The sequence below is a fragment of the Emydura macquarii genome, unplaced genomic scaffold (assembly GCF_026122565.2).
Source record: "Emydura macquarii macquarii isolate MOO-44397 ecotype Brisbane River unplaced genomic scaffold, CSIRO-AGI_Emac_v2 contig_691, whole genome shotgun sequence".
Classification (NCBI taxonomy): Eukaryota; Metazoa; Chordata; order Testudines; family Chelidae; genus Emydura; species Emydura macquarii.
In genome coordinates this window covers 306171-324366 of record NW_027130828.1, presented here as the reverse complement: position 1 = coordinate 324366, position 18196 = coordinate 306171, and the positions used below count along the sequence as shown (strand labels likewise).

At 39.5% G+C, this 18196-nt stretch overlaps 1 protein-coding gene across 8 annotated transcripts in view; it reads left to right on the top strand.

Annotated features, from left to right (window-relative positions):
* RALGPS1 (Ral GEF with PH domain and SH3 binding motif 1) overlaps positions 1-17712 on the top strand; it is a 322505-nt gene extending 304793 nt beyond the window's left edge. For 7 of the 8 annotated variants that reach the window (XM_067541641.1, XM_067541639.1, XM_067541645.1 and 4 more), the window contains 6 exons: positions 1999-2079; positions 10627-10732; positions 12367-12459; positions 12656-12761; positions 15600-15691; positions 16419-17712. In XM_067541641.1, coding sequence (XP_067397742.1) covers positions 1999-2079; positions 10627-10732; positions 12367-12459; positions 12656-12761; positions 15600-15691; positions 16419-16448 — 508 coding nt within the window. In that variant the 3' untranslated portion in view covers positions 16449-17712. Of the gene's footprint in view, positions 1-1998; positions 2080-10626; positions 10733-12366; positions 12460-12655; positions 13036-15599; positions 15692-16418 lie in introns of those variants that run through there. The other variant, XM_067541642.1, reaches the window with a different exon arrangement.
* Positions 17713-18196: the final 484 nt, after the last annotated feature.

The window sequence follows — 18196 nt, the reverse complement described above, 5'->3', positions numbered from 1 at the left end:
TCTAATTGTAATGAGGAGGGGAAATGTTACAAATGGAACTCATACTGGCTGAGGTGTTACTAATGTGTAAACTAATTAATCAAAAACTCTACCTTCAGCAAGCACTTTATTCCTTTCCTCTTCTACCCTCACACTCCACCTCGTAAACTATCTGAATAAAACAATGTTTCAGAAAAGGGCAGCAGAGCATTTGCTTTGTCCCCATATCTTCGAGGGAGTCATTGGAGAGATTATCCTATTGATTGCAGGATGTTCTGAATTAAAAGCTTCACAAATAGTATTATCAATAAACCTTACCATAAAATGAGGTTAGTGCCAAATTCTATTAGTTTGTGTGCCAAGCCAAATAATGCCAGAGTGTGTACATTTTCCTGAATCCCCATAGCTAAACAAGACTCCAGTAAATCTCATGCAACTAAATATATATAATATTAAGACCACAACAGTTTTCAGAAATATAAAAAGCTATGAGTTAGGCACCCACTTAGATTCCCACACCAGATTGTTCTTGGGATTCTAGATGGCAGACATATGATGAGGAATTGGGGCGTTGGTACATGAACTCTTCTATAAACTGATGATGAAATCTACACCCCTCTATTTTTTTTATTGAAAAAGAACATTTACTCTTTATTTGCAGACAGAGGGAATTATTTTCTGGAGAGTTACATGTGCTTCTGTTTAAGGCATGACTTTCTTCTGTGAGGAAATAAATCTAAGATTAATCCTGTGTCTGAGAAAACCTGCTTTACAATCCAAAAGTTGGTTTATTTTGAATCATAAATATGTTGAATCATCAGCGTGATACTCTATACCCTAATTATTAGGCGTCTCACACTAGAATATCCCTTTTGAACCTATATTTTTACCAGCATGGTGAGATTTAAAAGTGGAGTTAGGGGCAGGCCCAGTAGCTTTTTCTTTTCTTTTTTTCTTAGGGTATGTATTAGCTACACACAGACAGTACATTACATGATCTATTAAAGAACATTTATTACAGCCACAAACACCCACTGACTAAATTTAGAACTGCTACACTTTATCACATCAATCCTTATAGAACTAAAGCTTCCTAAATACACATTAAAAATTGAGCATACAGTTAGTCTTTCCTGTGTAATAGACTTAAGGATGTGCTATTTCTATCGCAATAAGAAATAAAAATCTGAGGAAAACACATCAGATAGTTAACAGCTAGAAGAGAGGGAAACATCTTCTCTTGCAAAACAGCCTCTTGAGAGCTATTGCCGCTTGGCTCTGCCACACTTATAAGGTCAGCTCCAGCAAGCCATGCAGGGGAAAAAATTCCTGAAGAGGGCAACCCTGCACTGGGGAGAATTAGGAGCGACCTAGAAGTCAACTTGGGAAAATGTTCCTGCAGTAGGGACTGCTTTGGTGTGCCAAATTCAATACCCAATGGGGACAAAATGGCATTTAAAAAAAACCCTAATTTGTTATTCTTTTTATAGTGTCTATAACTCTTTTGTTTTTGTATTTGTTTTTGTATTATGGCAAGAAAATGAAGGCAAAAGTCTCATTCCTAAGTAATCTACACCCAACATAAACATTCAGAATAATCCTTCCTTGTTAGAGATAAAAGTGGAGAGTAAATCCAAGTAAAAGGAAATACCATGCTCTGAGCAGTGGAAAACAGATTCATAAACCCATAGATTGTGAATTATTCTTTACCTGTAAATTCCAGCTGTGTGTGAAGTGTTCAGCCTCAACCTGGAATTCCTTATGTTCATTCATTGACAAAGATTCGTATTCCATAAAAACATTTTGCACTTCTTACAGCTGTGGGAAATACTTGTTTTTATTACAAACATGTGAAAATAAAATCTTTTCAATTTCTGAGTAAATACAGATGCTTTGTAGTCTTACTTAGAGATTAGTATCATATCTCTTTCACTTTATTCCTGATATTGTTTTGTTTGAATGGGTGTTTACCACAGCATTTATGATTAGAAAAGAACTCATGTTTAAATTTACAAACAGGGGTCGGCTGTATGCCACACTGGGGCCCAACTGGCGGGTACCGATTCGGAATTCTCCCAGAAGTCGAAGCTGTGTCTACAGGTACAATTAGGTGGTGGATCTGTTTCTTTCAGCATGCAGTGATGAATTCTCATTTGAAGTCTATCTTTTCCTTAAGTAAACCAAATGCATCTTGTCTCCAGAAGTATCACAGAGTGAGCAAACTAACTCACTGGGTCTCTTTTTTCCTTCCATTTCTGCACAAAACTCCCATTGAGCTAATATGAGCTGTATGTGCTTATCCAGGGGAAGGAAGAATGTTTAGATAGTGATTCAACCAATAAATACATCTGGCTTCTACACTTCAGAAGCTGATTGGCATGGGTTCCTGTGAGCATTGCATAAGTATATTTCTCATGAAAGCTGGATGTTTTCTTGCTTAATTTGGGTTTTTAAAAATATTAACTATGCAAAGGAAGTTAAAAGGATGGCTTCTTGGTCCTTCTGTATAATTTTTTTCCTGATTTAAATTAGAAATACATTTAACCTATTGTCTGTTGAAGTCATATAGAATATAGTACATTGTACTGATTTTTGTACAACAAAGAGGTGTTAGCTTAGGCCTTCCGTAAAGGACATGGATCATCTGCAAAGCAGCATGCAACATACACACCCACAAATCTTATTCACCAGTATTCCTTACAAGCACCATATACTGTGGTAGGTAAGACTGGATTCCTGTTAAGAAGACTTTCCATTCTAAATTTTCCTTTTCTTAATTTTATTACATTCTAGTTTTACCCCTTTCAATCTCCTAAATAATTCCTGCCTTTGAAAATACACTTCCCTGTATTGGCCCGGGTCTGAACTAGAATTGCTTGATAGGTGTTTTCCACTTCAGATTTCTTGGATTCTTTGATGCACATTGTCCAGTTGGCTTTATGAGGCATTATTGGGTACATTTTATTTCTCTGTGGAAATGCACTTAAAATGTGTGTATTTCTTGGAACAGTTTTTTATTTTCCCACACAAGACAGTTTAACTTTTCCAAATAATCATTGAGCCACTCATAATTCAGATGCTGAAATATTCTTAGACGCTTTATAATAGAAATTGGAGGTAGCCCTTGATAAGGATAGGGACCCAGTCACAGAGGAGGAAAGGATGTTAAATGAGAACAGCAACTAGACTCTACCTTCATCACTCCAGTTCTTGAAGCATTGTATGATCCCACTGAGAGGAAATAGAAGGCTGCAAAAAGAGCAAATTTGTATGGAAATAAGATCCTTTCTGATCAATTTTGCATTTCATAGAATCATAGAAGATTAGAGTTGGAAGGGACTTCAGGAGGTCTAGTCCAACCCCCTGCTCAAAGCAGGACTAACCTCAACTAAATCCTCCCAGCCAGGGTTTTGTCAAGCCTCAGCTTAAAAACCTCTAAAGATGGAGATGCCACCACCTCCCTAGGTAACCCATTCCAGTGCTTCACCACCCTCCTAGTGAAAAACTGTTTCCTACTGTCCAACCTAGACCTCCCCCACTGCAACTTGAGACCATTGCTCCTAGTTCTGTCATCTACTACCACTGAGAACAGCCTAGCTCCATCCTCCCTGGAGCCCACTTTCAAGTAGTTAAAGACTGCTATCAAATCCCATTTCCTTTTTTTTTTAATACAAATTTTAACAAAACAACACAAAAAATCAATTTCTTTCCCTGAAATACCAGAGAAATATCTGTAAATATCCAGTGGTGAATTTCCATGTAGTTTAGATTTCTTTCCATGGAATACTATTTCAGCTCTATGCAGAACTATGTATATGTATTTGATTTATTTAAATTAAACATAGTAAAGAAAACCACCTATTCCCAGGTTCCTACGCATGCTGAAAAATAATTAAGAACACAATCCAGAATATTTTTTTTAAAAAGGGCAAATAGCAGCGGATACCTGGCTACCATCCGCAAAGTCTGTGAGATACTATGTAGGCACAAGCAATTCTCTTGGACACAGCAAATTGCAGGACCAAGGCCAGAGTCCCATATAGATGCTGCTTATATATGTACTGTTTTCATCAACATATATTTATATTCACAATCATATTATTAATCATAGATGAAAAGGTGCTTTTCATAATTGAATATGACTGTGCAATAAATGTTGTATCACATAGATACCCTTTTACTTGTGTTCATTAATCAGTACATGATTGATTTACTTCCGGTAAACAGCATTGGTCTGTGTATATTTTAAGGTATTGAAGTGTTTCAGTGTTATGATCACAAGGCCATAGATACGAAACGCAGAAAATTCCTAACAGATCATCTCCTACCCACCCTTCTCTAAAAAGAATGTCCCTACTGAATATTTGAGTATCTTATGTAGCCATTCTCAGGAATTCCATCTTCTTACTATGTGACACAAGGAACTGAATATTTTTTTAAACTTTATACTTTTAAGTAATTCTGCACTGTTACTTAGTGTCTCTTCTCTCACCATTAGTCAGTATGCTTTGATTAATGCCTTTTGATTCCTGAGGTCATTATCATGAGCTATCTGTGGGGCTATTGTGCTGCCACAATTCTATACTGTATTTTGCCAGACTGCTGAATTATTTCTATATTGCACCAGGATAAAACTCCAAATAATGTATTTTCTCTCAAACTTCTGGAATGCATTGGCCTTAATATTTACTCTGATTTTTAATCAATGGGAGCAAAGCTCACTCACTCACCTCTTCCCCCGCATAAAACATGTTTCCAGTAGTCAATGCTATTGCCTAACTTCTAGGAGCAACCACAGCATTTATCGGTTGCTGTTGGATGCACCAGGCTTGATTCTTCACTGCCTACCACCTTGCGTTATTAGTTGCACCTGTGCAAAGTGGGTATACATTGGTATCGTATCCTGTTTTAAAGCTATTTTGCAAGATGGTGTAGAATATTGTCCATTGAGTAGTGCTTTGAATGCAGAGGGGACAAAAGCCAGAATGGTGGGAGGGAAAGGAGTTGATTGGGACAAGGAATCTGCTAAACCTGGGACTGGAATGTGGGAGAGAGAAACGGACTGGGACAAGCTACAAGAAGACTGAGGCTGGGAGCTGGGGAAGGAGGCTTGTATCTGGTAAGGAAAACGAGGAGTAGGAGGAACTGGGAGCTCGTTGGCTGAATGGGGAAAATGCTGAGATTGGAGGAGGAGCTGGAGGAATAATAGAGATTGGGGCTGGATGAACAAAGAGACTGGGACTAGGAATTAGTGTGAGGAAGAAAAATGCCAGGGGACAGCTCTGACAAGGACTGAGATGCAGGAGAAGAGGCTGGGCAAAAAGATTGGGACAAGGAGCCAGGAAGGAGGGTTTGGTCGGGGAGTTCGGAGGAGACTGAGACTGGACAAAGAGGATGGGACTGGGAACCAGTGAGGCAGAAGGAAAGACTGGATGAGGAGCCAGGAGTGGGGAACTAGGATGGTTATGTGGGGGGAAGAGGAGAGACTGGGACTTGGACAGTGAACCCAGAGAATAAGATTAGTTCTGGCTGGACAAAGGGACTGGGATGAGAAGCAGAGACTGGGACTGGGACAAAGAGACATGGCTGGGTAAGAAACAGGACTCAGACAGAGACAAGCTGGAGGGGGTAGGGCACAAGGGAGTCAAGTTGGGAAGGGACAGGCAGAAGAGTCTGTGGCCTCTAGAATGCACTCCCCTCCAAAAAATGAAATGGAACTCAAGATTCCGAAGTCTCACTATTCCTCTGTCAACACATATCTGAAAAACACTGGGAAAGTATCCCATCCTCCTCTGGTTCAATTAGAGGATGATGACTACTATTGCTATCAGTTATTCTGTAAGATCCAGCAGCACAGGTCTCTGTTGCGGATCTAAATGTTCCAACCACACTGATGAACTATGTGGTGTCAGTACGATGTCACATGATGGAATTTCTGTTTTTTCAAAAACCTAGGAAATTAAACACACACACACACAAACCCTATGTTAAAAGAACATTATTACAGTCACAAAGTTAAGCACTCAAAACATTAGGAGATGATGCAATTAAGATTGCCTGTGCAACCATCCGCAGGATGGCGTGCATTGCACCCTCAGCAAGTTTGCAGATGACACTAACCTGAGGGGGAGTGGTCGATACTCTGGAGGGCAGGGATAGAATACAGAGTGACCTAGACAAATTGGAGGATTGGGCCAAAAGAAATCTGATGAAGTTCAACAAGGACAAGTGCAGAATCCTGCATTTAGAATGGACGAATCCCATGCACTGCTATAGACCATGGACTGACTGGCTAGGCAGCAGTTCTGCAGAAAAGGACCTTGGGGTTACAGTGGACAAGAAGCTGGATATGAGCCAACAGTGTGCCCTTATTGCCAAGAAGGCTAATAGCATATTGGGCTGCATTAGCAGGAGCATTTCTAACAGATCGAAGGAAGTGACTATTCCCCTCTATTTGGCATTGGGGAGGCCACATTTGGAGTAATGTGTCCAGTTTTGGGTCCCCCACTACAGGAAGAATGTAGACAAATTGGAGAGAGTGAAGTGGAGGGCAACAAAAATGATTAGGGGTCTGAAGCACATGATTTATGAGGAGAGCCTGAGGGAACTAGGCCTGTTTAGCCTGCAGAGGAGAAGAGTGAGGGGGGGATTTGATAACAGCCTTCAACTACCTGAAGAGGGATTCCAGGGAGGATGGAGCTAGGCTGTTCTCATTGGTGGCAGATGACAGAACAAGGAGCAATGGTCTCAAGTTGCAGTGGGGGAGGTGTAGGTTGGCTATTCAGAAAAAGTTTTTCACTAGGAGGGCATTGAAGCACTGGAATGGGTTACCTAGGGAGGTGGTGGAATCTCCATCTTTAGAGGTTTTTAAGGTGCAGCCTGACAAAGCCCTGGCTGGGATGATTTAGTTGGGATTGGTCCTGCTTTGCGCAGGTGGTTGGACTAGATGATTTCCTATGGTCCCTTCCAACTCTAATCTTTTATGATTCTATGACCTTGGGGTCTGATATGCAGACATGCTGAGCACTCACAGCAGCAACTCAAGTCAGTGGGAGCTGTGTTTTGAATATATAAAGGGCAATATAATGCTAAATTCAGTGAAAAATCAGGATTTACTCATCTCAAACCTGAGCACCTAAGATTAGTGGAGATTTTTTAACTTAATCGCACTGTGTCTTCGCTCCCCATGTTGAATATTATAATAATACCTTATTTTCACCACACAGGAGTGTGGAGATATATTAATTAATGTTTGTGAAGCACTCCGATCTCTAGTGATGAGGGCCACAGAAAAGCCCATGAGGAAATTAATAATTCTGTCTTCCTAGTTGGGTTAAAAAAGTGAGCAGTAAATAAGGTCTTGGGCTACACTTTGAATATTGAGAATGAAACAAAATATTGAATAGCTGCTCATTCGGTGAGCACTGGGTGTCCTTTGCACTGAATGAGTCAGGGATTTTGGTAGAAAAAATAGTGTGCAAAAAATTAAATACAAAATTGTACTGTAACACACATACACAAGGGGGATGAATTAAGGTTGCACAAGCAATCTTAATTCTGGAATTTTGTATCTTTTGCGTGCTTGACTTTGCCACCTTAATGTTCTTTTAACATAGTTTTGTGTGTAATTTTTACATAGAAACTACAGTGGTGGGCATTAAATGAAAGTCTTAGATAGATAAATCCTGTTGGCTCTTTGCTAAAAATTATTCTTTTGAACTTGTAATTTTCTTTAATTGTGGTTGTGAGAGCTCAGGAAATTTTCTTCTCAGAGCTGATTATTTGGGACAGTTCTTTTGACCCTAATGCATTTCTTTTCTAAATGGTGTTGTCTTGCTTAAAGATTCAAGATAAAGTAGCTGTTTGTGCAGTTGGATAATACCTTTAATTTTAAAACCAAATTGGTATTTTAATTTATATCCAACTTCTCTCTTATCTTCAAGGCCCACTTTCTTCAAACACCCATGAAAATTCATATGACATATGAGCTGGTTGCCAAAAATTAATTTCCTATATCAGGCCCTACCAATATGGATACCAAATCACTAGAAGAAATTCAAACAAATACCATTAAATTGATATAGGGCCAACAGTAAATAAAAAAACTCTATAGACCCAGCATGGAAGGGGAATTGGCACTACCACATTTACTAAAATATCAGTGGGCTGCTCAGTTAAGAGCATTATCAAACTGGTACCATAGTTTACCGCCAGTAAACACTGGGTGGAAATTGAACAACAAAATTGTAAATATAAATTCAGTGCATTGATTATTTTTATTTTATCTAACGGATTTAGACCTGCTTTGAGCAAGGGGTTGGACTAGATGACCTCCTGAGGTCCCTTCCAACCCTAATCCTCTATGATTCTATGAACACAAAATGGAACCAATCCAGGTGTCAAAATGACACTCCCCAGATGGAATTTGATGCAGATAAGAGAGCGCCTCTCCTCTTTCCACTTCCGCCCATCAGAATTGATCTAGAATTTCAACCAGGGTTATCTAATCCAACACATATAATGTATGGAAGGTATACAAGTAACAGCCAGCTATTCTGTAATGATAAAGTTATGGAAATTAATACCATCAAAAGAACTCATGGAGATTATTAATATATCCATGTTGGTTTATTTGCCATTAAAGCATTATATCCCATGTAGGAAGCCCAGGTTGCCGGTGACCATTAAGGAGGATAGAAATATTAATTATGGTAAAGGCAAACTCAAGGGGCTTGAACTCTTCATGGTATAACAATGCATTGATGGATTTAAAAGATAAGATAACCTTTATGGGAAAATAATCTGAAAACAGACATTAGTTTGGGGCAATGGGAAAATATATGGAGGAAGGCCAAATCCTCATCCATTTGGGTAACCATTAAAGAAGATTATTACAAAATATCAGTGGTACCTCATACCATTTAAGTGAAGTAAAATATATATAAATACTGGAGAAGATGTGGAGGAATAAAGACCTTTCTGCATATATGCTATGAATGGCCTAAGATAATAGTATTTTTGGAGAAAATAAATAGAATTTTGAAGATAACTAAAGTGAGGTCACCCACAAAACCCATAATGAGTCTATTAGGTTACCTTTTAAAACAGGTTACTTACTTGGGCTCATTGATAACACAATCACTACTAGCAGCTAGTTGTGTGATAGCTCATTTTTAGAAAAAGATAGATCCCATCATTAATGGCAAAAAGTAATTATGGGAAATCTTTTCACTGGAAAAAACAATGGACAGCCTTATGTCAGGCTCAAGTAGATTTTATAATATATATGGTTACATTTTTGAAATCTGAAAAAAATAAATACATCAATAATGAGAAGTTGACTAAACAAGTCTTCTAAAAGCAGCAAATAGAGGTTATGAATAGGAGTTGTTAATACTTGTATGGAAAGTTTATTTATGTTAATAATGAAAGTTTTTTAAACAGATGAGAAAATTCACATGATTTGCCTGTTATGACAGAGCAAAATCTTCTGTTTCCGGTTAAAAATCATCTTGTATTTGTTACTGGCAAATCTGGGTATGGACTGCAGATATATAAATTGTGTGTAATCCACAAGCAAATCAAGCATAGACTATAAGCTTTGGGGAAAGAGTGCTTTTACTATTTTTACAGCACCAAGAACTCTGTCAGCATATTACATGATAATAAATAAGCGTATTCAAACATTAATTGTAAATGGCAGATGATTACAATGTGGAGAAGGCAGTAGTGGGTATCTTACTGGTCACTATTTTTTAATAATTATGCACAGTAGACCTGTACATGTAGTGTGGTCAAATGTTCCAGTGATATAGATCATATGCAAAAAGATTTTTAAACACACTTAATGCTATACAGTTTGGCTTTTTAAATACAAACAGTTTCAAACATGTCACTAATCTATTTTGATTGTTCACAGATAACATTGTTGCTTTACACTATAGTAAAATACTTTGGTGTGGCCAGTATATTTTTTCTTAAAAGACACTGGCTATTTGGTTTTTAAAGATGCCATGGTACTTTCTGCGAGAGTGAGCGCATATCCTGATTTAATTCCGATTTATGAAAATAGATTCTTTCCATCAGATATTCCCCCTGTAGTTTCAACTGGATAATTTATTCTTCACTTCCTGTCACAAGCTTTGTCACAGTATTTGCTAGCACATAATTACACACACATACACACACTATATATATATAGGTTGTGTATGTGTGTAGTTAGAAACTGCACAGTAAGAGAACTATCCTGGGTCCTTGTTTTTTGGAAGTCATTATTTCTAGGCTAAACACTATGTAAATCAAACAGTTTCCTGAAATCTGTTAGAATTTTTCAGATAGCCTGGTTCTTTTGTTTAGATATCTGAAACATACATGCTACAGAGCCAACTTTGGGTGATGCTATATGTGCAATAGCAATAGGGTGACCAGATAGCAAATGTGAAAAATAAGGACAGAGGTTGGGGGACAATAGGAGGCTATATAAAACAAAGCCCCAAATATTGAGACTGTCCTATAAAATCAGGACATCTGGTCACCCTAAATAGCAACCACTGCAGGGAAAACCTCTATAAAGAATAAATTGTATTAAGAGCATTATTTGTTCTTGCTTGTCTGCTCCCTTAAATGTGATAGTTTTTGTCGCTTCAGCCCAACAGAGGCCTGCAGTTGCACATTAGGGAGTTCAACAGGAGTCATTACCATGGAAGGGCCTTTAAAAAGGAAAACGTTGCTAAAGGAAGGCAGGAAGCCTACAGTAAGTTGGACCTTTACTGTGATCCTAATTTGATAATGGCTGTTACTGTTTCCATTGTTAGCTTCCGACTGCAATACAATGCCAAACAGGACAGGGCAATTAATTCTGTTCCAGGAAACAGAACCATGTTCTGCCACAAAATCACTTCTGTTAAAACATAAGAGACAAAATGTCTCCTCCACTCCCAGTGTCTGCTCTGCCTCAGCTCTTCCCCAGGTATTTGTAAGGGATATCGCTGGGGTGGAATGAGAAGAGCAACGCTATGTAATACCAGCCTCAGTAAAGGTCTGTCAGCATCCATTTCTGTGGGATCCCTTGCCTCACATTCAGATCCCCCTCAGCAGGGTGGGAGGACACAAAGGCAGACTGGATCTTCAGGAGACTCAGGTAGTTCTGCAAAGGACCAGCTCTTTGCACAAGCATTATGTCGTAGATTCACAGGATTCCCCCTGGCCTGAGTCTCAGGCCCTCTGTGGGACTGGAAAAAATGATTTAGTGGAAACTCCATGGTCTCCAAGTTCTGGAGTTTACCTTTGATCTTCTTACAGCTTTTTATTTGAAGTATCATGGTTTAGCCTTAAGAGGTTTGAAGAATTGTGGAAATAACCTTGTAATTAGAGCTGGGCAAAATTATTTGGCTGATGCTTAATTTTACTGAAAAATGTAGATTCAGATCAACCAAAATATTTTGCAAATTCAGGTCAATTTCAATAGAAGAAATAATTGGAAATGTTGAAACACTTGCAAAACAAGATGTTTTGATTTTTTTTATGCTAGATTCACAATGGGTTGGTAGTGCATCCTTTATACCAGTTGCCCAGTGATTAGGGAACTCACCTCAGATATGAGAAACCTGAGTTCAAGTCCTTGCTCCAGAACAGGACCAGTCTATTAGCTATTCTAGGGTGGGCTCTGATCTCAATCACTTTTGTTGAAGCTGTTCCACTTTGTATAAATAAGTATTAATTGGGCCAGAGAGTGACTCTATAGCCTAATGGTTTGAGCACTCCTCTAGAATAGGGGACACCCAGGTTCCAGTTCCTGCTCCAATTAATATTTAATTATTTATACAAAGGGTAATATCTTCTACAGGAGAAAATAAACAAGGCTACAACTTGCTCCTTCTCAGTTTTGTGAACGGTGCCTAAGTCTCCTTCTGAATCTAGGCCTTCATTTCCTTTGCTTTTACTTAAAAAACAAATAAAGATACCTAAAATCAAACCAAAAAATTTCTTTCAACCTGAAACAAATTTTTTTTTCTGACTTTTTGATTAGCCAAAAATTCTGAAAAATTATTTTTATATAGTCAGTTACACTGAACAAACTTCAGAGGAAGGTATAAGATAATGCCCAGCACAGGGTAGTACAATACTCTGCTCAGAAATGAACAGCCCTGAGATTTCTAGAGGCGACATTAGAACAATGTGGATTTTCTTTGATGCATGCTACAGGCTCAGAGACAGCCACCAGAGCCTAGGGATCTATACTGATTTACACCAGCTGAGAATCTGGCCTTAGCTCACTCCTCCCATTAGCTTCCTCATTTTATTCTAACACTTAGTTGTTAATTCATTTTTAGAGATTCTGAAATTAATACACTGATATTTTTCCCAATTTTCTTCTTCCTTATTCAGCTCTCCTCATGGACTAGATATTGGGTTACACTTTCGGGATCAACTCTTCTCTACTTCGGCGCTAAGTCATTAAGAGGCACAGAAAGAAAACATGTAAGCAAAGTATATGATATTTATTCTAAAAAACCAACCATTCTTTAAATGTATTATACTCCTGACAATGTACATTCAAAAACTGAATTTGATCACTCCCAGCTAGCACATTCATCTGCTGTTTTCATGGTTAGAAGTCAACCCAGTGCATGATCATGCTACTGCTAATTGTAACTGGTTTTTCTGTCTCTTCTAGTATAAATCTACTGCTGGTAAAAAAGTCTCTGTTGTGGGTTGGATGGTGGCACTACCTGATGATCCTGAACATCCTGATATTTTCCAGCTAAATAACCCTGATAAAGGTAGATTCTGTATTATACTTGGAGAATGGGGTAATAGCATTTAATATGTTATGTTTACATTATTTGTGACGTCATATGCAGAGAAACTTAAGGAAGCAGATTTTCAAAATAGGGTAGTGGGCGATGGATGCATCTGCAAAAAGCCCATACTACTGTTAGTGGGGTTCTGCAGAAGGCCTAAGTGTGTCTTGCTAAATGATTGGGGAAGGGTGCATTTTGTGAGTTTTGCAGGAACTCTAGGGATTAATGTGATGTCACTTGCATTCCCGGTTCTCTATAGGTATGTCTACACTGCAATTAAGCACCTGCGGCTGGCCCTTGTCAGCTGACTCAGATTTGCAGGGCTGTTTAATTGCAGTGTAGACGTTCCAGCTCAAACTGGAGCCTGGGTCTGGGACCCCGCAAGGGGGAGGATCCGAGAGGCCAGGCTCCAGCCTGAGCCTGAACATACACACAGCAAGTTTTAGCCCTGCTGCCTAAACATGCATCAGCTGATCCAGGCCAGCCGTGGACATGCTGTGTGTCTTTTACTCCAGTGTAGATGTACTCTACATTTTCTTTTTGTTCCAAATGACTTTCTCAAGGTCACTATGTCCTTCAAATGTGACCTCTGTAATCCTTGGATAGTCAGCTTCACTGTAAGTACTGATTCATGAGGCTTCTCCAAACAACAAAGAATTTATAAAACCATTTACTTAGATTTTTAAACTATCATCATTCAATGCACATTTCAAATGTTCAGAAAGGTCCTAGCATCAATGTGCATCATGAGGGTTTCTATAAAGAATTTGGAAGTTCCCCTAATGCTTCACGTTTCTTTATTTCAATGAGAGGCAGTGATGAACGTCAGCTGCACATGGTACATCCTGTAGAATACAATGAATAAAATGTAAGTCTGACTTTAAGAGAAAATTCAGGGAAAGGCAGTGCTGACCTGAGAAATGGAAGAAACTGACAAGGAGACAGAGGAAGTGCTAAATTTGCAAACAATAATGCATTCATTAAAATGATTCAGGGGTGGAGCATTGTCATAGAATGCAAAACTCCTGGGGTACTACTGCCTGGCAGTTGTGGAACTGCTGGGTACTCTTATCAGCTAGTTAACTTGGAGTGGACTTTCTACCATACTCAGTCTGATGATACACAGCCTCTCCAGACCTTATCACCCAACCCGACAGCAGGTGGTACCACACACCCAAGTGAGTTATCAAGAACCCTCTCCCTGAGCAGACACGGATACAAGCCCCAGCCAGTTCAACCACACCTTTCCCATCTTAACCACACACATAGGCGTGTGTACGGGGTGTGCCCTGGCACACCCTAATGTAGGGGTGTCAAACATCTGGCCTGTGGCGCCATCTTGCTGGAAGGTAGAGCTGCCGCCGAAAGAGTGGAGGGCGCACAATTTTTCGGCAGATAGCAAGACAGTGAGCTGCTGCCGAAAAAGGAGCTGCGAGATTATGCGGCGGAGACTAGGACACTGCGAGAATTTGGCCGGCGGGTAATTCAAATGTGGCCTGCCAGTGGAATTGAGTTTGACACCCCTGATAAAAAACAGGAAAAGTCCCTGGGTGCACATCCTAATGAAATGTGCTGCGCACGCCTGACCACACAGGAATGCACCCCTTATGCAGGACAAAGATTTGTCCAGTATAAGTTGATTAAATCTACTTACCCCTTTATGTGGGGAAGTCATGCAATGGCTTTTGTTACTGAGCTGAGTTGCCTAAACACTTCACTCAAAAACACACACAAAACAAGTTTATTAACTACAGAAAAATAGATGGCAAGTTTAAAGAGATTAAAAGTAGTTACCAAAAGAAATAAACGTAAAATCATAGTCTACATTCCACACACTAACAGGATTTGAATTAGTAATGTCTCACCCTTGTTAAGCAGTTCCTTAAATACAAGCTGAGCAGCCTTCCCTGCCTGGGATTCCCCTGCCCTCTTCAAAGTCCTTTGGTCTTTCAGACATTCCTTCAGGTAGTCAGCTGTGGAGGAGTGGAGCCAAGATATTGTATCACGCTCTGCCCTTTTATAATCCTTTTCAGCTTGCTAGAACAATCAGGCTTGTGACCTGGGGCTTGTCTTCACTGGTCAATCCCTATTATGTGCTTCCTACCCTGAAGCATTCACTGTAAACAGTTCTTGGGAGTGGATTCTCTCTTTCAATGAATGAGGGAGAGCCATTAATGCTATCTGGCCACTCCATTGTTCTTCCTGAATAATTAATTGGTTTAGGTGTTTCCAGCTCGCAACATGTTCTAATAGCATTAACAACATTTTATAACTTCACATACTGTGGTAGCACATACAATCCAACAGCATATTAATGTTTAGCAACTCTTTTAAAATAATACCAAACAAGGCATACTTTGTACAGAACATATCATAATTATATGATATTGGTGAATATGGGGTTTTTGGGATGTCGTTTGCAGCCACAGAATGTCACAGGCATACGAACAGTAGTGGGAATGAAGCAAAGCATACAATGAAGGAGGTTGGAGTGGATGCCCAGATTGGTCTTTCTGTCCTTACGGTCTTTATTTCTATGGCAGTTTAATTTGACCCCTATGTGCTCCCTTCAGGTCTATTGAGTATGCACACTACCTTCCATCCCTTACTTGGGGGGTGCTGGATACATGTGCCACTAAGCAGCATATCCTCCCTGCCAAGGCCTGCTGTGTGCGCTAGGAGCTGTTTGGGTATTTGAGGCCAAAATTAATGTTCCTATTTATGTTACCCTCTAGGCTTCCATACTAAAAGATTATAATGTAGCAAAGCCAAGTGTCTGTCAGAACCTGAGGGATCCTGGTTTTTTTAATTTTGTAGGCAATGTTTACAAGTTTCAGACTGGGTCAAGATTTCATGCAATACTGTGGCACAAGCATTTGGATGATGCATGCAAAAGCACCAGGCCTCAGGTAAGGGCATGAAAATGTCTTTTCCAACCAGTTTCTCCTTACATTCCAGGAAACTCCTACCATAGAGGATGCCCCTTTCTAGCCTGTGCATGCACCTCAAGGATGCACAGATAAGCCCATCAGGGCATATTTATAGCAACTCATTTTGCATATTGACCAAAGTTTTGCAACAGGTGGGAAAGACAAGATTTCAAATTCTAGGCTACCCACAAAAAATCTGGTAATGTTTTTGCTTTCACTTCTTTGGGATAGGTAGGCAATGCAAGCCTGTCCTTGATGCCAAATAGCCTTTGCCATTACAAAAGAGGAAAGTGGCAGACAAGCAAGCAACTATTGTGGTGATTTGTTTTATAGGGTGTCTTGACAGGCCCTTCTGATGTGATGTTTGTCCCACAGATGACAGTATCAATCTCTCCTTCTCCAGAACACTTATTTCAAAAAGTTTTCCTGAGGGTGGGAGGCTAGGATACCATACAGCAGCTAGAATAGGATGCAACATGCTCTTGCTGGTTCCAGGAAAAGGAAGTTAGCTTGAGACCTCATCTTTTCTCTCCCAAGTTTGGTACAATGTCCTGCTACTAGCTTGCAAAGTCTGTTTAGGGGACTGATTGCATTGTTGGCACTTGGCAATAAATGGCAATAATACAATGGTTGACACTTCAGTTTCCCCTTGCCACAAGCAGGGTCAGGAGCTTTACATTGCTGACTAATTTACATTCTCTTCCAGGTACCTGCTAACCTTATGTCATTCGAATAACTTGCATCAGTAGGTGGTGTGACTTCAAGTGCCAAACTGCAGGATGGGAATATCATTCCCTTAGGAGGAGGGGAGAAGGAGCTCTCTGATGTGAGCCAGCCCAACGAAATTACTTCAGCACTTTTCTATGTAACTTGAAAGTGATTTTGACACAGCTTTTAAAAACAGAAAGTGAATGTTGTCCTTAGGACCAGATATAGTCTCATGCACTGAACATAAGTAAACAATTTAGACAGACTGAAGATGATTCCTGACTGATGCAGGATCCTGGAGCCCTTGACTTTAACCTTGTGGTCATAAACTTTCCTGGACTAATGTTTGACCACAAACTGCATCACATCTTTTGCCTATTCTTTTTTAAACTGTTCTTTTTATTGTTAAGCTGCTTTATGTGACTGAAGAACATTTAGCCCATGTTGGGTTTTCACGTCTTTCTAATGCACAAAATGATTGACAGTGTTAACTTGCTGCAAAGTGTCAATTAGAATAGAAAATTGTGGAACAACATTTTTATAATCTAAGTGCACTGAGTTGCTTGGCAATGTGGCTGCCTCAGATTTTATATCAAATCTCTGGACAATTCTGCAGTTTGCATTTGAGCTATTTGGGAAATGTGTATTTTGGCACAAGATAAATAGTTTAACTTAGTATTTCTTTCATTTGAATGTGCTACTTTTAAATATAATTTAAAGGAATGCCTGGACAAGTGAAGGATTAATTGCTATTTAAATTCATTTTGTGTTAAAGCTTTTCTTGGGTTTTCTTACACCTAAGGATAAACTGGCCTTATTTTTCCCCCGTTAATATGGGTGCTATTCATTTAAAACCCCTAACTCCATGGATGCAGGTATTTGGTCTTCCAAGCCACATAGTAATGACTACTCAGAATGGCAGAACTTTCCACTCACTATATTACTCTCATGTGGATGACCCAAATCCACTCAGCACCTGCACACACATCATCTGGTGCACAGAATAACGCCACTAGTATGCTGTCAAGAAGGCTTCTGATCTTCTGAAATCATGATGGAGATCAGACGTAGACAGGACTGATTGGCAGTAAACCAGCTGCCAGGAGTCACCAAGCCAGGATCCTGGAAAGAGGAAAAGGACTGAATATAAGAGAGCCTTAAATCTCCTGGTTCTCTTTATCCAGGTGTGCCCTACCACTACCTGCTGGTCAGAGCTTTCTGGTATTCTCACCCTGAGCTCAGTATTCTTCACATTTCAGTCACATCTCTCTGCAGCCACAGAAGGCCAGTATTCAGGCTTCATCCAGCATAGATAAATCATTACATGAAGCTCCCACATCACTTTCAGCTGAGCTTTCTAATGCTGACCAGTGCCCCTAAAATCCCCAGTGGGGCAAAATGGTGAGCAAGGTGGGAGGTCCTGTGATTTGAGGACAGGCTTCCAGACCATGAAAGACCAGAAATAATTTTGAATGAACAAAGCCTTACTTTAAAACAAGTTCACAGTCATTGGGATATTCTGTTGATCTCACATAATCTTGATTTTTCAGCAGATTTTTTTTTTTTAAGTTTTATTTTACAACCTTACTTGTAATGCTGAATTTCTGGATCTCTCTTGACTATAAAATTTTTTTTATCTGTGTCATAATACTGAGAATGAAACTTGGTATCTGACAAAAAAATAGTTCCTGCTGACTCCTGTATGGAGAGAGAGTGCAAATGTCAGAAATCACAAAGATTTGACATCAGACTTCTTTGATGGTTCAAGAGATGTTC